We start from the raw sequence: 23,190 nt of genomic DNA on the forward strand, positions 1-23,190 counted from the left end.
AAAAACTATTTAACATCTAAGGTATTTGGTTAATTAAACTTTGCTACTGAGTGAGTCCTTGTTATTTCAACCCTTGTTTTTAAAATATCCTAAAGCCTGTTAGTGCACTCTTACCTGAGTAAATATAGTGAGGTGAACGTAATTAAACTTTCCTCATTAGTATTTCATAGGGTTATTGTGATTATATGAAAAATTATTTTAAAACTACCTGCAATAAGATAGTGAACTGCCTACTACAGAGCTTGGTACAAAATCAATGCTCAGTGAAGAACACTGATTCCCTTTCTCTCCTCCTTATAGCTCAGGTAATGACTCTTATTCTAAAATATAGCATCATAGGGGCACCTGGGTGGCTCAGTCAGTTAAGCATCCGACTTTGGCTCAGGTCATGGGTTCAGGTCATGATCTCACAGTTCATGAGTTCGACCCCCACATCAGGCTCTGTGCTGACAGCTCAGAGCCTGGAGCCTGCTTCAGATTCTGTGTCTCCCTTGGTCTCTGCTTCTCCCCTGCTCATGCTCTGTCTTTCTCTCTCTCAAAACAAAACAAAACAAAACACAAAAAAAAACACATTAAAAAAATTAGAATATAGCATCATAAATGTTATATTAGGAAGTATAGAAGCATAGGAGACTATTAGGCTAAATTTACTGAGCTATCTTATACATAGCTGTCAGATTAATCACTTAAAATACAGCTGTTAGTTTCCTGCTTACAACCTTCAATGGCTCCCTACTAATAGAACCCAATTCTTTGGCCTGCTGTACCATGCGTCTCCAGTCATACCAAATTACTTTTCCAAAATCTTTTCCACTTTTTCCCTTTTGCTTACTTATCCCATGCTCTGGCCAAACAGAATTAGGCTCTATTTCCTCTACACAGCCTGCTGTTTTCAATCTGTGTCTTTCCTCCACAATACCCTTCGCCTAGAGCTTTCTTTTTTATTACAATTAGGTTTCAGTGGCACCGCCATGAAGCCTTGTTAGATGTGTCCAGCTAGAAATGGCTCCCTTAGCATTCCTGTGGTCACAGTTAATCTGTGCTCCCTTTATAGCATTAATGATCATTTCCTACTACTTATTACAATTATTCATATGTCTGTATTAAGTTTCCATAATACTATAGCTTCTTAAAGGTCACAGGTATGCTTATCTTAAAAATATTAACTGTATGCTGGGCCATAGAACAAGTATCAGCAAATTTTCACAGGATCAAAACTACAGAGTATATTCTCATACCACAGTGAAATTATGGTGGACATTAGTTACAAAAAAAAAATAATGGGAAAATACCTAAAATTTCCAAGTTAAGAAATATACTTCTGCAAAACAACTCACTCAGTGAAAAAGTCACAATAGAAATTAAGAAATATTTCAAGTTGAATAGTAATGGAAATACTGAATATTAAGATTTCTATAATGCAGCTAAAGCAAGGGATACTCAGAGAGAAGTTCACAGCTTTAAATGAATACATTTTTAAAAAGAAAGCTAAAAATTAATTAGCCAAACATCAGCCTCAAGTTGTTAGATAAAGATGAACAAAATAAATCCAAATAAAGTAAAAGGAAGAAAATAAAATGAGTAAATTATTAAGATATAAAATATAGATGTAACAAGGAAGAACAAATAATATAACAGTGTGGTTCTTTGAAAAGACTTTTAAAATTGATAAATTATTTTTTTAGAAAAGGCTGATCACGTAGAAAGTAAGCATAAATAATAATAACAGGAATAAAAATCAATAGGAATAAAGAAACAGACTTTTTTCTAATCCTACAGAAATGTAAAAGATAATAAGAGGATATGAGCAACTTTATTCCACTAAACATAAGAATGAAATGAGCAAATGACTAGAAAAGTATATCTTACCAACAGTGACTCAAGAAGAAATAGTGTTGTAATTGTTTAAATAAATTAAATCAATAATTAAAAATCCTCCAGGGTGCCTGGGTGGCTTAGTCAGTTGAGTGTCCAACTCTTGATTTCAGCTCAGGTCATTATCCCAGGGTCATGGGTTTGGACCCCACATTGGGCTTCATGCTGAGCATGGAACCTACTTAAGATTTTCTCTCTCTCTCTGCCCCTCCCCCCCCCCCCCAGTTTGTGCTCTCTTTATCTCTCTCAAATAAAAATAAATAGATAAAATAAATAAATAAAAATATAAAAATCCTCCCCAAAAGGACACACCCAATGCAAATATTCTTATTTACTAGTGATACCACTCAAAAAAGAAACAATTTTGACCTGAAAAATTATTCCCAGAAATAAAAACAGTGTATCCTTCCCTTCTCATTTTAGGAAGCTAGCATAAGCCTTAAAATCAAACTGTCAACAATAGTACTACAAAAGAAAATTATACATCAAACAGATTCATGAACGTAGATGCAAAAATCCTGAATAAAACATACGTAAGCTGATCTAGCAATATACAAAATGATACTAATACATCACAAGCAAGTTGTTTTTATAACAGGAATAGAGAAAAAACATACATTGTAAAAATCAAAATAATTTATCAATTAACACACTAATGAGAAAAATTATATAATCATTCTCAATCGATGCAGAAAAAGCACTTAAAACTCTAGAAATTCATAAAAAAAACTTAGTAAACTAGCAATAGAAGGAAAAATTTTCTACCTTGTAAGAATACCTTGTATTCTTAAATTGCTACAACAAACATTATATATCAAGATAAAATGTTGAAAGATTTCCCTTGACACCAGGAAGGTGTATACTATAAACACTTGTATTCAGTATTACATTGGAGATGCTAGCCAACTCAGTAAGGTAAAAAAAGAGATGAAAATGTAAGATTTGAAAAGGAAGAAACAAAACTATTACTATTTGTAAATATTGTGTATGTAGAAAACTCAAAATGATCCACACAAAAAAATCAGGATTAATATGATAGTTTAACAAGGAGGTCATGGTTATAAAAGGACACACATAAAATGTCTGCAGTGCTGGGACTGTATCATGATTCATGATACTAAGCATTTCTGTTCTATGTACTTCTCTGTATGTGTTATAATTCATAATTTTAAAAAGCATTAAACAAAAGTAAGTCATCAGTGCCATAAGAGAACAGATGTGAAGTCAGTATTTTTTTTAACATTTATTTATTTTGTGAGAAAGAGAGAGAGATCGCAAGCAGGAAAGAGGCAAAGAGGGAGGGAGAGAGAGAATCCCAAGCAGGCTCTATGCTGTCAGCACAGAGCCCAACATGGGGCTCATCTCACAAACCATGAGATCATGACCTGAGCAGAAATCAAGAGCTGGACAATTAACTGACTGACCCGCCAGGAGCCCCAAGTCAATATTGACCGAATAGTCATCTTGCCATTTTCATTTACTTAGATGAGGGTAAAAGAGGAAGTCATTGATAGAGTAGAATTAGGGAAAATCTGATTGCTGATTAGTAGAGCAGATAAGTGAGGGTGAGGGGGACAGAGGAGAGAAGGATATAACATTTATTTAGTAATGCCCTGCTATATTCCAAGCACTATGCTAAGACATTTTACATATATTAACTAGTATTCAATATAAACTTCAAGTCTATGAGTAAGATACTATTATCCCAATTCTAAAGACAAGGAGTTGAAGACCAGAGGGATTAAGTAACTTATTCAACTACATACAAGTAGGAACTCAGGATTCCAACAGAGAGCTAACTCCAAACCAGTGCTGTGTCTTATGGCTTCCTCAGTTCCAGAAATTTCTTGTCTATGGGCTTAGCCACACTCATGGTCTCTTCTTTATGCTGATACTTAACTCAATTTTATTACCGTTGGGTCTTACTTCCCAAATACTTACTTGATTTCCTATTTCTCTGTTCTAAGTGCCCTTACGTATTAGCCTAGCTCACAAAAATAATTAAGCCAAATAAGTTAATCTGGGATGTTATGGCATTAGTGCATCCTGTGGGAATGTAAATGTATGACAAAGAAGTCACTTTGTGTTAATATGGATCCAGAATAAGCCAGGAGAGATATAAGGCCTGAGGTTTTTTCCTTTGTGTTTTGTTCTTTTCTTTAGAAGAGCAACTGGTGTATAGTTTTCTTCAGGCAACTTTTGCCACCTGGTGGTCAGACCATGTAAATTAGCGTTCCAAATCCTGGTGGAAAGTAGATGATTTGAGCAACTCTAAATCTTCGGGGCTAAAAATGCTATAATGGATAGTGTGTCCTAGAGACGGAGCAATCCTTGAGAGCTGAACCCCCACAACCTGTAAAGGATCCTATAGGGTGTGTATTGACCCCCATCAAGGAACTGTTACAGTTAGACAGGGGAGGGTGGCTGAACTTTGGTGCCCCATGATGGCTGCTGTGTCTAAGGGAACTTGTTGTTGGTCTTGCGTGCCCCCCGACTCTGAATCGTACTTCTAAAGCAGCCACTTGAAATCGTTTGAAACAAAGCAGAAATTGTTCACGTATTTCCTGCAAAACCATCTTAGCATCAAATACATATAAAAACCTGTTGCTGGATGTGAAGGACTGAATATTTGTGCTTTTCTTAACCAAACACTGGATTTCCATCTGAGACTGTTTTTGAACTTGACAGGGCCTATTGGATATTTATGAAAAACCTGAGAGTTGATAACCGTGAGGCTATGGGTTTAGATGTGCCCTCTATGCTTGTTGGGTGTTTTTTTAATAAAGTAACTGCTTTGCAGAGGGATCTTGTTATCTCTAAAGTAAAACAGATTAGGAAAGCTGTTTTTCAAAGGGATGAGAAAGCATCCATTTCCAGATGTGTCAAAAGCTACTGAATCACACTGTCAAAGGATTATGGGGTTGAAGGCAGAATCAGAAAGAAAGGAAAAAGTGATTTTTACTCTACGATTAAATAAAGAGTTCAGACTGGTTTTAGAATGTTCTTTCCTTTGACAAAATAACTGATGCACAATTTTTTAAAACATATTTTCTAAACTGGAGACTTTTTCCGCTGGATCCTTAGACACAGGAGGGAATATCAAATCTCCCGGAAATCTGGCAGACCACAGAATAGAATAATTTTTATTCCACAGATTTCATATCAATTGCTTTAGGGACACAAGGGACATCATGGTCTATTTAGAGTTATAGTTGGCCCGAGTTTTCTCTTGAGTAGATGTATTTATATAAATACTGAACTGAATTGACTTCATAGTTGTCCCCTAAATCAAAATGGGACACTCATGCCATCACCTTCACCAGCCCAAGGCAAGATGAAACTAGTAGCAAAAATGTAAGTAGCTATGCTCCTAAAAGAAAGAAAAACATTGGTCTATCCTTGGTAGACATGATTAACTACTCCCGCTAGAGGTGTAGATACAGTTCTCTTTGCCACAGAATGAAGCTGAGTCGTATGCTTACCCTAAAATAAGCTTTTGTTTTGGGTTTCTTCCACAGTTCTTCTCTCTCTGTATGGCTTTAGATACATTTCCAGTTTTAGTATATGATATAGATTTTCCTCATTCAATCAAAACGAACTGTACTGAAGTCCCACCATGTGCTGGGCACTCGGGGTACAGTTACAGAAAATAAGAGCAAGTTCTTATTCTCCAGGAATTCACATCCAAGATGGAGAGATAGACACAAGTAAATATTATCAGATGCTAGTAAATGCCATGATTAAAAATACAACAGGGTGAAAGGCAGAAAAGCCCTGGAAGAGATGACATGGGAGTAACAATATGAATGAAATAAGGGTTTGAACCAAGTGATTATCTAAAAGCAAAGCAAGACAGAATGAAAGGCAAGTGTGAAAACTTTAAGACACAGCCAGCAAGCTGGAGAGCCTGGAGAGGAAGGAGCAAAATGCGAGTGGAAGGGATGTGTTTGGAGAGTGAAGGTGGGACCATTTTATATATGACTATGCAGGGATTAATTTGCTGTTGTTCTAAGGTTGGTAAAAAGCCATGTTGGCTCAGTTATTCAGCGGCATCGCAAATACATTACCCCAAGATTCATCACCCACTCCACTTCTTTGGTCAAACTGGGAATGTGCTATATAGCTTATCCATTTCTATATGAGAGATTCAGAATCACAAGAGCTGTAGTTTAATCAGCGAATATTTGCAACTCATAAAGGTAAAGGTACATTTTTAGAAGTGAGGGAGATAGCCTGAAGGCATAATTATCTGATATGATTTAGGAATGTATCATAGAGGAAGCTGGGTTCTTTTCCAAGGGTTTAGTATAACTTTTCTAGGTAGACACTGATTTAGAATTATTGACACAAACACCTTTTTGGAGGCATGAAACATGCCTTTCAGGAATTACCTTTTCAGCACAGAAACATAGATCATATGGGCAACAAAAAGGCACAGCACTGACAAAGGCAAGAACAAAGCCCAAACACAACTGGATGTTGGTGTCTTTGATTTACAGAACAGACCACGAACAATGAGATCAAAGATGAAGCAGTCACAAAGGCTGATCCTCTTGAAAAGGTAAGGAATTGTTTTCCTATAAGTGTAGATACAAGTAAGATGATCTGAGAAAACTGTGACCCAGAGTAAGAAACACACACACACACACACACACACACACACACACACACACAAAGGAGATGCTTAGCAGGATAAGGAAGGGGATTACTCGGACATCCTCAGACCAGCTCCAACTGGAGAGAAAGGAGTTAATTTCACTAGCGGCTTAAGCAAAACTTCCAAGCTCCATGCTCCTCTCTAGACAGTGTGGCTTGGCAACCTCACAAACACCTGCTGACCATACAGCCATGTAGAACTAATGCTGTCTTGAAGTGAGTTCAGAAAACCTGCCTATAATTGCTAACAGGACTCAGAAGAGTATAACCTAACAATAAAAATATTTAGATTATGTTGCCCATAAAAAAAAAAAAAACTCAAAGGCATACTCTTTCTGGCAGCAGCTCTCCTAAAATGTTGCCATATGGATTTATACATATGCAGATTTCCCCAATTAAAATGGAGTGCATGCTGGTTAGTCGATGGAGTCCAAGAGGGCTCCATTTGGACTTGAACAAATTAAAGCTGAAATTGTACTCCTATGGTTTTTTAGAAACCCAAGAAGATGACTGTGGAAGCAGACCTGGAGGACATAAAGAAAACGCAACAACGCAGTTTAATGGACTGGAGTTACACTGAAGATTTTAAACCGAAAGTTCTGCTTCAGGTATTAATGGACCGTGAGTCTCCAGGAGACGGTTGGACAGGTCTGGGGAGTCATGGTATGATTTAGAATAGTTTGCTTCTAGGTCACTCTCTCAGATCTACTTCTGATCAATATTCCCATTTACTTCAGCTTTAAAATGAATGTATTCCCAGATCGAGCTATGCACGCCCAGGGAATCTCCACCCAAAGGGATGTTTTTATAAAATCTTGAAGAAGAAAGGAAATAGACATGACTGCTGCACATATTTTCTAAGAACAAAAGTAAGGCATTATGGGAAAGCAATCTTATTTTTCCCATATTGCCTATCAGTTCTACGAAGTTTTCACTACATTTCAAAGTATTTTCTGATGCAGTTTACAGGTCAATAGAACCTGTGATAGCTAGTGTTTATTGAGCACTTACCATTTTGCTAGCAATGATTAGTAAGTATTATTTGTTCATTTAATCCTTGCAACAGTCCTTTGAAGTAGAAACCTATGTAAATAATAGAAAATTGAGACATCTTGACCAAGAGTAACTTTTGCCCAAGGTCACATGGCTGGCAAGTGAGAGAAGCAAGATATGAACCCAAGAAATCTGGCCACAGAACTTGTGCTCATGCAAAATAACAAGTAACCCTACATTTTCTGTGTATACATTTTATGCAAAAACCTGTACTTGCTTTTGTTTTTATCTTTTTAACTACTGACATCAAAGTTTTAGATCCACACATTTTTAAAAATGTTTATTTATTTGAGAGAGAGCTCATGCGTGCAAGGGTGGGAAGGGGCAGAGAGAGAGAGAGAGAGAGAGAGAGAGAGAATCCCAAGCAGGCTCTGCGCTGTCAGCAAAGAGCCTGCTGCAGGGCTCGATCTCATGAACCGGAGATCATGAACTGAGCCGAGATCAAGAGTCAGGCATTTAACCAACTGTGCCACCCAGGAGCCCCTACCTCTACACAGTTTTAAACCCAGAAAGCTCTATAAAGAGTCTTATGAAAAATAGCAACTCCCTCCTACCCCCATGCCCAAATTCTCAGAGGTAAAAATCTTCAAGGCATTTACAGGTTTCTTGTGTTACTTAACTCAGTTACCTCTAATAATGAGTATATTTTGTTTAGTTTTACTTTTGGTTGGGCATCACCATCAACTGATTCTCTCTTGAGGAAATAGCTGCCAACCCCCATCAAGCGTATGCATGTGCATGTGAACACACACACACATACACACACACACACACGTACACACTCACTCATATACTCCCTTCTTCCCATTCTCTAACACTGTTAACTATATCATCATTTTTGTGTAGCTCAATATTGAATATTTAGTTTATTTCATTTTTATAAATTTTATTCATAGCTGAACTATTACATTTTCTTTCTTGATACTATTTTTGTTTTCCTTGGTGTTTGTTTTCCCATGTTTTTTCCTTTGTGTAGTTTACTATGCATTTATATTACTCATCCCCAAACTCTCCACCAAAGAGTGAAATCTCCTCTCAATACATTAAACCACACAGGCACTCGATCAATTTTATCATCTAAGCCACCTCTCTCCCATATGCTCTGAACTCCCGCTTGCCCTCTAGGCCTACTTCACAGCTGTGGCCCTGGGAGCTTCCTTTCTTATCATCTGGGTCACATCCTTGGCCTCTCTTTCCAACCAGACACTGGGTTCCTAAATCACGTGTCATCTTCTTTCCTGAGTTACTCCCTTTTTGTAGGGGACTATCACTTCTAATTGCTTTCTGAATTAAAATTCATGGCAGGTAAATCGGGGGGGGGGGCATTGGATGTGTGCAACCCTCTTAATTCTACCCTTACGTTTGAGTGACAGTTTGGCTTTACATAAAATGCTCAGTCAGAAAGCATTTTCCCTCAACATTTTGAAGGCATTCCTCAATTGTCTTCTAGCTTCTTGGGTTGTCCTTGAGGAAAAGCAACAAGGAAATTCTGATTCCTGATTAGTTGTTTGAGCCGTTTTTTTCCTTCTGTCTGGGAGATTTTAAGATCTTCTGTTTGCTCCAGTGTTGTTGGTTTCCTGTTGATGTGCCTTGGTGTGGTTTTATTTCCAAGTATCATAGTGGTAAGCCCAGAACAATCCAGAGACTCCTGTCTTTATATTCTAGGAAACAAATGTTCTGTAATCATTTCTTTGATAACCTTCTCCCTACTGTTTTTTTTTGTTTCTTCTTTCTGTTATTCTGGTGCTGAACTTTCTGGACTGAACTTCCAATTTCCTTACCTTTTCTTTCCTAATTTCCAATACTTGTCTTTTTTTTTTTTCCTGGAGATATGGCTCAGCTTTCATTTGGTTTTTCTACTGAGGCTTCTATTTCTGTTATCATGATTTTTAATTTCCTAAAGTTCTATTTATAATTACAAATTACTTTTTTATATAGCATCTTATTTGTCTTACCTGATACCATATCTTATCTCTCTGAGGATATTAAAGTCCTTTGAAGTCTTAGTGTTTTATCCCTAGATTGTGTCTTTTTCCTCAAATTTTTTTCTTTTTCTCTCAAGTTTATTTTTACTTTTGTTTTTTGGTCTTTATTTTTCATTTCAGAGAGTAATACCTTGTGATATTTGCCTTTTTCTTCATGTTAATAATGAGACACTAAAAATATCATAGGAGGTACTACATGAGGTCAGGGAAGGAGGGAGTTGTCAATAAATGGACTTCATTTTGGGTGACTTGGCTGGGTAGTTTCCTTGGGATACCCATCAGTGTTGGTATATTAGTCTGTACCCTTAAGCCATTTAAATTCTCCAGGGGAGAAAACCCCTAATCTCCTAACTGAAAGACATACTTACCTGTCAGGGTTTTGGAAGCTGAGTGGTGGGGGAAAGGCAGTTACACTTCTTACCATCCAGTCTCTAGATATGCATTGTTCAATATGGTAACCACTACTCACAGGTAGCTTCTGACTACCTGAAATGCACTTTGTCCAAATTGAGACGTTCTGTATGTTTGCTATAGTATATACTATAGTACATAAATAATACTTATATACTTATGTATAGTATATACATTACTTCTAATATATATGTATATAGTATTATAATACTTACTATATAGGTAATATATATATTATACTATTATACTATTATGTATTATATATGTAGTATATAGTATATATATATATTACTTATATACTATAGTATATATTAGTTATATACTATAGTACATATTACTTATATACTATAGTATATATTACTTAAATAATATAGTATATATTACTTATTATTATATATGTTACTACACGTATACTATATATTTGGTTTAAGTATATATACCAAACTTAATATGAAAAAGGTGATATATCCCATTAACAATTTTTATATTCATTACATATTGAAATGATAATTTTTTGACATATTGAGTTAAATAAAATATATATTTGTTTAGGTTTTTATTTATTTTGAGAGAAAGAGATGGACAGAGAGTGAGTGGGGGAGGGGCAGAGAGAGGAAGAGACAGAAGCCTAAGCAGGCTCCCCACTGTCGGCGCAGAACCTGACACAGGGCTCATGACCTGAGCCAAGACCAAGAGTTGGATGCTTAACTGACTGAGCCACGCAGGCGCCCCAAATAAAATATATTTTAAAAAGTAATCTTATCTGTTTCTTTCTACTTGTAAACTACGGCTACTATTAAATGTAGAATTATACATGTGGGTCACCTTCTATTTCTTGGACATCAATTTATGCTTTTAAACAATTCTCATTTTTTCTGTAGCACATCTTCCCCTTAGCAGTGTCTGGAATCCCTCTACTTAGAATCCACGGGGTCATTTCTATAGGTCATAATCCTCCCTTTGTCCGCTGAGGTGGGAGATGGGCAGACGCCTAGTTGCTCAGAATCGTCGAGGGCTTCCGGAGGCCCTAACGGCTTCTTAAAAATACTCTAATCTTCCTATTTTCACTGTCTCCTTGACCCCAGTCTCAGAGTGGGGCAGTGCTCTGGTACTTTCTTGAGCCTTTCTGCACTTCTGCACAAGGTTACTTCTGGCCTCTCATAAAACTAATCTTAGAATTTGATTTTCTTTCTACCAGCAGTTACCCCTATCCTTCTGCTTTCCAGCTTCTCAACTGTTGTTGCCTTTGTCTCCTCTCCTGTGACCTTCAGCTTTGTGGTACTAAAACCCAGTAATTTTACTGTTCTTTTAATGAGGTGTCAAGAAGTACATGGGTTTAATCTCTCATCTTTAAAATGGAAGTTCATTTCAGGCTTTGGCTTTTTTTCGATTTGGCTCTCACCCCTTTCGATAAAGGCCTCACCCCTTTATGAATCACTGTCCTGGCACATCTAATGGACAATTATCTTGCTTCATCTTCCTTGGTCTTTTAACAGCATCGCAGAGCTGATCACTTTACTGTGAAACACTGCCCACTCTTGGTTTCCAAGGTGCCAAACTGTACTTCTCCTCAGTGCTCTGTTTGGACTTTTGTTGACCTAATGTCTACATATCGAAATGGCTTGAGTCTGAGCCCTGAACCTTCTTCTCTCTTCTGCAAACATCCTTGTGACGATTTCATCTATTATCTATGACCTAATGCTAATGACTGCTACAATTTTATCTTCCAAATTATTTCTTAGTTCCATACTAGGATACCTAACTCCAAATTCCACTTGAATTTATGACGGGCATCTCAACTTCAGGGTCCCACACAAAGCTCATAATTTTCCCACGTGAGCATGTTTCTCTCCTCATCCATCTCAGAAAATGTCACCTTCAAGCCAGAAGGCTAAGAGTTCTCACTTATCTCAGCTTGACTGCATCCCTCATGTCTGATCCATTGTCAGATTTTGAAGGATGTACCTCAAAATATATCTTCAAGCTCTTCACCACCTCCACTGTTGCTACAGCCACCCTCCTCTTCTCCTGCAACATCCTCCTAATCATTAACCTGCTTCTGCTCTCGTCCAGTCCATTCTATGAATCAGATACTCCCATCAATTTCATCTGCTTAGGACACCTCCCTGAATCCAGGATGATCTGTAAAAATCTTTATTAAATTTTAAAGGAAAATCTCATCTATCTTGTTCATTTTTTTCCCCAAGAACCTACACAGTACCTGGCACATAGTAGGTGTTTATTTTTTAACTGAACTATAAATAACACAGTGTTATATTAGTCTCAGGTGTAAAATATAATGATTCAACTAGTCTCTACATTTCTCAATGCTCATCCCACTAAGTGTACTTTTAATCCCCTTTCTCTATTTCACCCATTCCCTACCCACCTCCCCTCTGGGCAGTCACCAGTTTGTTCTCTGCATTTAGGAGTCTGGTTTTTTGTTTGTCTCTTTTTCCTTTGTTTTGTTTCTTGAATTCCACATATGAGTGAAATAATATAGTGTTTTTCTTTCTCTGAAGGACTTATTTCACTTAGCATTGCACCCTCCAGATCCATCCATGTTGTTGCAAATGGCAAGGTTTCATTATCTATCTATCTATCTATCTATCTATCTATTTTACATCTTCATTATCCATCTTCTGTGGTTGGACAGTTGGGTTGCCTCCATATCTTGGCTACTGTAAATAATGCTTCAATAAATATGTGTTTATTTTTAATAAAAAAAATTTAACTAAAGTTCATGGCACCACAATATTAATATAGGATAATAGGGAAAACCCAAATAGTAAAAAAAATGGAGAGGAAAGATACTATTTGAAAACTTATCAAACATTGATTGAGAGCAGCCATAGCTCTGAGAAACTTAGTGCTATAAATTCTAGCAGCCAAAGTAAACATGAAAACAAATTTTACAGAGCTCTCTAATGGAAAGAAGGATACATGTTCATCAGAAATGAACATGTTTTGTTTGGGGGTTTAAAGTCTAAAAGGAATTTGCATCTCCAAAAAGTAAAGTAATGAATAGTACCCTATGTAACAACAACAACAAAATTAATGCAAAAATATTCACCACATGTGTGTCTCTGGTATTGCCTCTCGGGGAACAGATGTAATAGTTTCAATACCGCTCCATAAAGACACTCATACAGGGGACTAGATTCGGGAAGTAAATGTATTATTTTGGTAATGCTACCAGTGTAAAATTGAAAGCAAAAGTAAAACAGTCCTTTCCTAACATAATATGCAATTCCATGCCTTCAGATCACCCGCCAGCAGAGAACTGAAAGTTCCTGCATGAGATTGATGTTGAAAACGAAAACAAAAACAACAATCCACAGCTGTGTAATTTATTTCCCTGTGGACATGTTTCCTTATATTGATTGGCAGTGAAATAGAAGCAGGACAAAGTGTGCCCTGCCCTCTGTGCCCCTCTGTCAGTAGCTGAGATTGCAGTGCATGCTGAGGGTGGAATGTTTTGGAAAAGGCCAAGGTTAGAAGTCACGTGCAAACAGTATGTATGAGAAAGACCATGCACCTTGTTCCTCTGTACTACAGCATGGTGTGGTGGAGAGCACTCTTTGGAGTGCAAAAATGATGACACAGAGACTGGTGTCCTGGCACCAGGACTTACGAACTCTATCTTCTTAGACAAACCTCTCATCCTTTCTCAGCCCCAGTTTACACTGAAAAAATGAGGATTTTAATATTTCAAAATAGGAAAAATAATTGTTCCTATTTATCCGGGGTTTTTAATGACGAGAAAATGAGATGATCTATATGAAGGCATGGAAAACGTTAAATAACTGCTTGACTTAATTATTATCTCCAAGCCTGAATAAAAAACACTTGAGCAAATGCCTCTATGCCTGGAGGCTAGTATTTTATTTTCTGTAAGAGTTGCTGAAATGTTCCCCCCAAATTCTACCACTGATGTTCTCACTAACAGTGAGACCAAGTGTGGAAATAAAGGGATGAGGGTAAGGGGGCAGAGACATACCTTAGCAGGAGATGCTTCTCATGGAAAAAAAGACATAACAATGTAATTATTTTGATTTCAGGTTCTTCAAGAAGCCAGGCAGCAATACAGGTGGATTGATTCTTACTACCATACGCAAGACAACTCTCTACTTTTAGTCTTTCATAATCCAATGAATAGTCAACGTCTGCATTGTGAATATTGGAATATTGCTCTTCACTCCAATGTTGGATTCAGGTAACCACCTTGGACAGTTTAGTTAATTATTATCTTATTTTAGTTAGCTTGTTAGTTACTTGGTTAATTAGCTTTCAGTTCCTTAGCCTAAGGTAAGTGCTTCAAGCCAAACACTAAACCTTCAATTTAGTTTATCAAGTTGCATGTTTGAGGTGTACCAGGCACTGTAATAAGCATTAAAACTATACCAAATAAACAAGACAGACATCATTCCTGGAGCCATTAAGTCTAGTGGGGATTTCATTACCTTACATTTGATTTATTTAGACCCTAATAAAACTGCCTCTGAAAGATTCCAAGTAGAAACTATAAAACATGACATTCTTCATGCTGGTTTTGGATAACTCCACTTGATCTGGGGAAGACTCCAAAGTAGGGCAACTGAGTGACATATCAACACAGCGGTCAGGTGCTCAGCAAACTGAGACCTCTAGGAATCAGTGATTTTTTTTTTCTGCCAAGCTCCTTAATTATTTCTTGATGATCTTAAAGCTTTGCTCTGTCCTCTCAGTAATTATGAGAACATCTCATTATTTTTTCAATGCCGGTTAATGTATATCCAGTATTTATTTATTTATTTGTACAGCGTTGTTTAAGTTTAAAGGGATACAGAAAGACACAGAGAATGGGCTTACAGAATAACTGAGAAAACAGGTCGTGTGCTAATCCTTTGCTCACATATACAGTAGCTTACATAATATAGCACATTATTTGAGGAAGGGTAGGAATGCTTCACATGGAAAACTATTTAGAGGTAGTGGCTCCCTACGGGCTGGATGGCAGAGCCCAATGGAAGAGACAATATTGGGAAAGGATGAGGAACAGATGATCTACAAGCTTTGCAGTTCTTCTAAAGTTAATCTCTTATCCAGGATTTCTATTTCTTCTTCAGTCACTTTTGGTGACTTTTGTTCTACACATTCATGCATGACATTTGGATTTTGGATGTCTTTCGGAATGAAATTAAACGGTCGTCTCACAATAAATGCCCATTCCTGAGAGAGATGTATTAGCGTCTGTCTTTATGATTATAGTTTTGTCTATTTCTCCTGTTAGTTTTGCATGTATTGTGTGTATATGTGTGTATGTCTAAACTTATTTTTGAATCTGTATTTCAGAAGCATCCTTCTTAATGCATTGTAACTTTTATCAATATGAGCAAATGTCTCTCTGTGTTCCCCTTAATGCTTTTCACCTTGAATTTTACCATGTTTGATATTAATATTGTTGGATAGTCTCTTATACAGAAATTTACTGATAGGACTTTCTCAATAATTTTACATGTCAACTAGGAATTGTGTCTCACTATGTTAATAGAAAACGGACTACAGTGGCTAACCTAATAAGGGAATTCTTTTTCTTCTGTAGTGACAAATTTAGAATTGGGCAGTATCTCAGGAGTAGTTCAGCTACTCACCTAAGTCATCAAGAAGCTGGACTTTCTCTGGCTTTCTAGCCAGCCATCTGCCACCCTTTTATTTTTCTGCGTCATTTTGATTTGTAGATACATGTCTTTTCAGTGTTACCTTGGATTTTTCCAGCTACTCTGAGATCCTCTGTCTTTGAAAGATTTTTATAATTAATTTAATAATTAATAACAATATTTTAAAACTTTATATTTTGAAGAATTAATCTATTCACTTCTATTTTTATAAGTGATATGTTTGGCCTCATTCTTACCATTTAATTTTACATGCATATTTCTACTTTAGGATTAATCCCTTTTCATCCTTAGATTGAATTTTCTTAGTTCATTCTTAGTGTGTGATGTTTTTAAAGTTATATATTCTATTAATATCCCTATAGAGGTTATCCTTTTAAATCACATATTTAAATATTTTTATATCGTAATTGGAACTAATGAGTATGAATATCATTCCACAGATGTTAAAATTTTTAACATATTTTTACTTACTCCCAAGAAATCGCCATTTTGAAATTGTCTAGAAATTTTATTTCCAACTGTTAAGTAATATTTTTAATCACAGACAAGTAGCACAAATAATTATTTACATTTAATTACAAATTGTACTTTTTTCTTCCTCAGCCCTTTTATTTATATACCATACTGTCTTCTTTCTTGGATTTATTTTTTCAATGCAGCTGGAGTACATTTGTGACTAATTCTTTCAGAAAGTATCTGGCTGGGGAATTCCTGAGTCATTGCATGCTGAAATATTCTTTATTTTGTCATCTCATTTGAATACTGATTGGGCTGTGTATGAGTCTGTGTTCCCTCATCATGAATAAATAGCAAGAACTCTAGGTTTTGTTTGAAAGGCAGACGCATCGAAAGGTTCTGAACTGAGAGAGACATGATCTGACTTTAGAGTGAAAAACATCTCTCTGTTCTGTGTTGAGAATAGACTATAGGGGGTTAAGGGTAGGTACAGGGAGACCAGATGGGGGGCTACTGCAGTCATCCCAGCAAGGGGCGATGGTGGCTTAGACCAGGAAGAGAACAGTGAAGCAAATGAGAAATGATTAGATTTTGAATATGTTTTAAATATGTGCTTTAAAAAATCATTTGGATTTCCCAACAGATGCGAAGTGGAGTGTGAGAAAATCAGAGTGGTCAAGGATAACTTCAGGGCATTTGGGCTGATCAACTGAAGTATAGACTTGCCATCAGCTAAGAGAGGAAGATTGGTTCATTTGGGGAAAGGTTGAGTTTGAGATGTCTTTTCCCTTCCCAATGAAGATATTGAGTACCTCAAATTCACAGTCTACGGTTTTCAGTTCATTTCTTTAAAAGGGAATCAAAAATGAGAGAAAACTGTGAAACAGCCTGACTATAGAAACCCTGTAGCTTTATTTTTCAAGCCTTAGGCCTCACTTTCACACAATCTGACAATAACTAATCTTGATTATCCAACCTAAATATTTCAACTTACTTCCTCAGAAACAACTCTCTAAGGACACTCAAATGTTGTAAGTATATACAACATTTAATTAAAAATAATTACAGTCATCCACATAAATAGAATGAATGGATTTGGGAACAAATATGACTGACCCCTGGTGAGCAACAACTCACAGATGTGAGCCTAAGTGCACATGCAGCGTAGGGCACAGTATTTACAGAGTGGGTATTCCCAGGCCGGTAAGTTTACAGCAAGACTGGAGCATTTCAATTAATCCAGTCAGTCAATTAGCTATCGTCACTTGAAAGAGTTTCTATTATGCTATAAAATTGCTCTAAAAAGAGATTGTACCATATTACTCTCCAGCTAACAGTGCTGAGAGTGACTGTTTCTCTAAACTGTCATCAACTCTTGGTGTTATTAAACTTTTGAATCCTTGACTGGGTTAGAAACATCTCATTTTTAAATGTGCATGTCTTTAATTGTGGATGAAGTTGGGCATTGTTCATATGCTCACTGGATATTTATATTTGATGACTTTGTACGAATTACATCTAGGTTATAATTGAGTCTATTGCATTTGGTATATGGGCAATTTAGGATCAGTTCATTTTTGCAAAGTTTATTTGCATGGTTGGTGTCTTAAGTATTACTGACTTTAACAGTAACTCGATTGTCATTTTGTCTTCTTTGCTTTTTTTTTAATTTTAGGAATTATTTGGAACTTGTTGCAAACTCCATTCAAGATTGGATCATAAAAGAAGAAGCCATATATCAGGAATCTAAAATGGCTGAGGAAATCACTAGGACCAAGGCCGAGCTGGAATTGAAATATTCTGCTACTACCAAAATCACTTCTAACAAAATGTATTCTGTTAAAAAACCTAAAAGTAAGTCACTGGTTGAACTTACACATAAAGTCCCAAGACATTCTTCCATTTGATAATTGAATCAAGACTGAATATTTCAGTATTAAATCGAGTTGCCTACAAATTTCTGTGACTCTTTGCTTTCTCTAAAAAATAGAATAGCTGAGTTCTAAATATGATCAATTTGGTGATGGGATAATGGGATATTTGTCTTATATTGATGCCACCTCCTGCCAGATCTGGAAGATTCGATCTGTCCTGCAGATTAAATGTGATGTTAGGGAAATGCCGGAAGTCTTCATTTTGGTAGGGTTGATAGTTTCAGCTAAGATTTGTTGACAATATATGAGGCAAATTCGGAGTCAGTATGTTTCCATTAGAATACTTATAGATTCCAAAAGGGAGATTAAAACAAGACATTTCTTGGAAGAGCAATCAGAAGAATCTCAAGACTAATTGGGAGTAGGAATCTAGAAATAAAGGGAAAATGGATTCTTGAGGATTTGTGACAGGCACCTAACAAGGGGTGGAGTCAATACATATATTTATTTTTGTTGTTAATTTCCATGGCTTTGATGCTGTTGGGGAATGGAGAAGAGAGTGAAAAAAAGAGGAAGGGTACTTGATAAAGGAGTAAAACAATGAGGTAACCTGTGTGGTAAATAAGGATATCTCACTAGGGAATGGTTTCCATGTTAATAATATTCATTATTTCTGATAGCATAAGTTGAGAATGGTTTCTCATAAAGAAGCAAAGCTATATATTTCCCAAAGATTTTGCAACTTCTGTCAATTACCAAAAGAATTTGTGTTTGACTTAATTCTAATGAATCAGTCACCATCCACTCAAATGGTTATATAATCCATCCATCAGTTTGGCCTTTCTCCTGACAGGGGCACAGAAGGACAGCACTAAGGATCTGGGATGCTGGGTGGGACTATATGAGAGAGGTAGGGGTACCCTCTCACAATAGTGTCTAGGGCCACACTTGCCTATGAGCAGGAAAAATTGCCTTTTCTTTATTCTGCTTCTGAACAGAACCAAAAGTTTAATTACTATCTAGATGCTGTTAAATCCAGAATACGGTTAGTTGGAGATTGAAATACACTTGGTAGGTATTGCATTCAGTTTGAGACCTCTTAAGTGAGGAAAGTTGTAAATCTTCCAGACAGAAGGACTATTATAGCAAGAGGAGGGCTTCAATGTGGAAGAAAAAGTTAGATTTGTTCTTTGTGGTCTTAAGCTAGGATTAATTAGGTTAAAGCTCTATGGATAGAGAGTCTACTTCAGTAAAAGCTTCAAGGTCTCAACACAGAATGGAATGCATTCTCCCCGGTCGTTGAGTTCCTCATCCTTGGAGGAGCTCAGTCCCACTTCAGACACCCACTCTGGAGACAGCGAGAAGGAGTCAGGAATGAATAAATGGAGAGTTGAACTTGATAGCCTTTGAGATCCCCTACAGTTCAGACATTTGGTCCTTCAATGAACCTTCGTCGTAGAGAGCCACTAAGACGTTTAATTTTCTCTGGCTTTAGGTAACAAAGGAATGAGCAAAGGAGAGATAGCGGATCAAGAAAAAGAAAAAGAAAAAGAGAAGGAAAAGATTCCTTTTATTTTAGAAGGCTCTCTCAAGGTAATTCAAGGAAAGACAGATGACACTGAATATTTACAAATTCAAATTTATTGTGTGATAGAGAGTTTGTGTGGTGGAACAAAAGTGATCTTTTTTGCTAACCTCTCAGAAATAATTGAATCTGCAATGAAAGAGCAGTCTCCCCACCAAGCTGTCTCCTCCTCCAGATGATAGACTTTGAAGGAATTCTGTATCATTCATTTTTATAAAACCCAAATCCAATGTGGTGCCTTGTTCATATCATCTCTGTTTCTGCTGCAGGTGTTTGTTTCTTGTTTCCAATTTTTAATTACAAACTTAATGTATGCTTTTATAAGAAGTCAAAATTACTCTGTGTCTCCAAACCCCTGAAAATAAGAAATATTAACAACTTGGTATGCTCTATACTTATACATTCATGCATACACAAATATAAAGAGGGTTTTCATTTGTTTGGTTTTGATTTAGATTTGGTTTTGTTGTTTTTTTTTACTCTTCCACATACTATTTTTTTTATAGCAAAGTATCATGAATATCACTTCCAGATAATATCTACAGATCTAACTTATTTTCAAAGAAATGTTGTTAGTTTAAATTTGGATAGATGTAAAGTATTAATTTCCTTATTAATAAGCACCATTTATTTTTCTATTTATACAGAAATATTTTACTTTTATGTAGTCAGATCAACCATTTTTGGCTAAAATTTAAGACACAATACCACATTTTGGCAAAGGTGTGAATCACAGTGAATTCTCATGCACTGGTGGTTGACATGTAAGTGGGCACTTCCGCTTTGGAAAACTGGGCATATCTACTAAAGTCAAGCAAACGATTTTCTTTTCACCTAACTCCTAAAGATATGTTCCACTCCTAAAGATATGCCTAACAGAAATGCATGGATGTGCGCCCCAAGACACATGGACAGAGTTGTTCTTGCAGCATTATTTTTAATTCTCCCAAACTAGAAACCATTCAAATATACATCAGTGGAATGCCTAGCGTGGTTTAATCATATGATGAAATGTTATACAGCTCTGGGAATGCATGACCTATAGCTACATACAGAAATACGGATGAATCTCGGGGCACCTGGGTGGCTCAGTCAGTTAAGCGTTCAGCTTAGGTCATGATCTCACGTTTGTTAAGTTCGAGCCCCACGTCGGGCTCTGTGCTGACCGCTCAGAGCCTGGAGCCTGCTTTGGATTCCGTGTCTCCCTCTCTCTCTGTCCTTCCTCTGCTCACACTGTCTCTGTCTCTCAAAAAATGAATAAATGTTTTTAAAAATTTTAAATAATAATAATTACAGTAGATTTTTTGTAAGCTCACATACTGGGTAGGCAAGAGCTGACTTCCACACCCCCATTAGTATCCAATAAACCACAAAACAATGTAGGTTAATATTGGTGAGCCTCCCTAGCTTCGTGGTCTTAATGGTAAACATCATTACATGGCAAATCTTTGAGTTTATTATTAGTTGCTGCTTTACTTTATTAAAATTTAAAAATGTATGTTGGTTTTTCTTCTTTATTGATATATTGAAGTATGGAGACTTATTTAATAATAGGAATAATCTTTGCATTTTTAAAGCAAACTCCTCTTCAGCATTTCCTAAAGTTTAGTCCTCATCCCACAAATACATGTATTATGAATGCCTAGGGGTCTCCAGGGAGAAGAGACTTAAAAATACAGATGCCTTCATTCCATCTTAATTACATCTTTGTGAGTCAAATCTAAGAATTTTAATTTTGAATAATCTCCTAGAACTGTCTTTATGCACATTATAGATTAAGAATGATAGCACTATTTTTTCATGGCATGTTATTATTTTAATAAATAACTGGGTTTGATCTGATAGTATTTTATCTAGAATTTTTGTGGCCATGATGAATGAATTATAGACTTTGCGTTGTTACTAACAAGCATCACTATTAGGTATCAACATGGAAAAAGATCACTGGAGTTTCTATTTACTAGCAACAACCAATTAGAAAATGTAATCGAAAACAAATATCATTCACAAGAAGAACAAAAACTATAAGGTGCCAAAAAGAATAATAAAAGATAAGCAAAGTCTTTATGGAGAAAATTACAACATATTATTGAGGACATTTCGCACTTCATTAAGTGGGAATATATACCATAGTCATGGATGAGAAGATTCAACTTAGGAAATAAAATATACTATAAAATCAATGGTATTCTTATCAAGATCCCAACAGAGTTTTTATGAGCCTTAGAAAACCAATTCTGAAATTAATAAAGAAAAATAAAGGGATAAGCTCTTTCTTTCAGGTAGCATTTAACTGTCAGCTTACATCTCTTTATTTTCACCTTGCTGTGTGTTTATATTTTAAGCATATCTGTTGTACAGAGGGACTATAAACTAGATTAAAAAAAAAAATCCATATCTGGATGATCTCTCTTTTAACAGGAGAGTTGAATCCTTTTATATCCTGCCTTTTCTATGATCCTTTTTTCCACCTTTCTTACTTTATTTTATGTTGAATTTATTTTGTCTTTTCATTCTCAATCAGTTAATGATGGCAACACTAATTTGAAACCTAAGTGAAATGTTGTCCTCCCCCAAAAAACAATTCTATTTTTCTTATTAGTAGACTTATATTACAAAAGAAATTTGTATTCAATGACTTGTTAAAATATTTGCAAAAATTACTTTCCTCGCTTACTACATAAGTACCTACATAATGTCCTCAACTTTGCCTCTAGACCCAAAAGGCCTAAAATATTAACTATCTGGCCCTTGACAGAAGTTTAAAATGTATGCACTCTATTTCTACTAGTGGTTGCTCTAGAATCAACTTGTATATGTAATTTAATGAAGTCTAAACTTAATAAAATATCTTTACTTTCTTCCAGAACAATACAAGGACCTATTAATATTATTTAAAATTTGCTTTCCCTCTCCCAACTTATATTTTAAGTTTTATTTTATCTTTTCTTATTCCCACAAACTGAACATTCTTATTGTCATTGTTTTACATAGTCAGTGTTATTTAGCTTATCATTTGTTTGTCAAGCATTTCTTCTCACATTTTATATTTTGGAAGTATTTCCTTTAAAACTTCTTTTAGTGGGGGTTTGTAAAACCCTCAGTTTTTACTTACCTAAAAATTGGCTTTTTTTTTTTCACCCTTAATCATTAAATATGGTTTTCATTTGTAAAATTCTCAGTTTTGTTTTTTTTTATATATCTTCTTAGTACTCTCAAGATATTGTTCCACATTTTCCTGGGTTGACGTTGTAGTTGTTAATAAATTGTTGATCTAATTTGTCATTTATTTATAAACAGTTTACCTTTTCTTTTTAAAAAAATTTTTTAAATGTTTATTCTTGAGAGATAGAGACAGCATGAGCAGGGGAGGCGCAGAGAGAGAGGGAGACACAGAATCCAAAGCAGGCTCCAGCTCTGAGCCCAACGCGGGGCTGGAACTCACGGACTGTGAGATCATGACCTGAGCCAAAGTGGGGCGCTTAACCAACTGAGCCACTCAGGCACCCCAACAGTTTACCTTTTCTCTCCAGCTGCTTTGAAAATACTCAGTGGTGTGCTGGAAAATGTTTAGGAATAGCTCTCTCAGGAAAAAAAAATAATATGTTTATTCTAAATTTTACTGATAACATAGT

At 36.1% G+C, this 23,190-nt stretch overlaps 1 protein-coding gene across 4 annotated transcripts in view; it reads left to right on the forward strand.

Annotated features, from left to right (window-relative positions):
- The window catches only part of SPAG17 (sperm associated antigen 17), a 239,057-nt gene that overhangs the window by 102,597 nt on the left and 113,270 nt on the right, over window positions 1–23,190 (forward strand). For all 4 annotated transcript variants that reach the window (XM_060626305.3, XM_060626304.3, XM_060626306.3 and 1 more), the window contains exons 16-20: window positions 6,375–6,436; window positions 7,026–7,139; window positions 14,042–14,196; window positions 17,772–17,950; window positions 19,466–19,563. In XM_060626305.3, coding sequence (XP_060482288.3) covers window positions 6,375–6,436; window positions 7,026–7,139; window positions 14,042–14,196; window positions 17,772–17,950; window positions 19,466–19,563 — 608 coding nt within the window. The remainder of the gene's footprint in view (window positions 1–6,374; window positions 6,437–7,025; window positions 7,140–14,041; window positions 14,197–17,771; window positions 17,951–19,465; window positions 19,564–23,190) is intronic.

The sequence above is a fragment of the Panthera onca genome, chromosome C1, assembly GCF_046562875.1.
Source record: "Panthera onca isolate mPanOnc1 chromosome C1, mPanOnc1 haplotype 2, whole genome shotgun sequence".
NCBI classification, from domain to species: Eukaryota; Metazoa; Chordata; class Mammalia; order Carnivora; family Felidae; genus Panthera; species Panthera onca.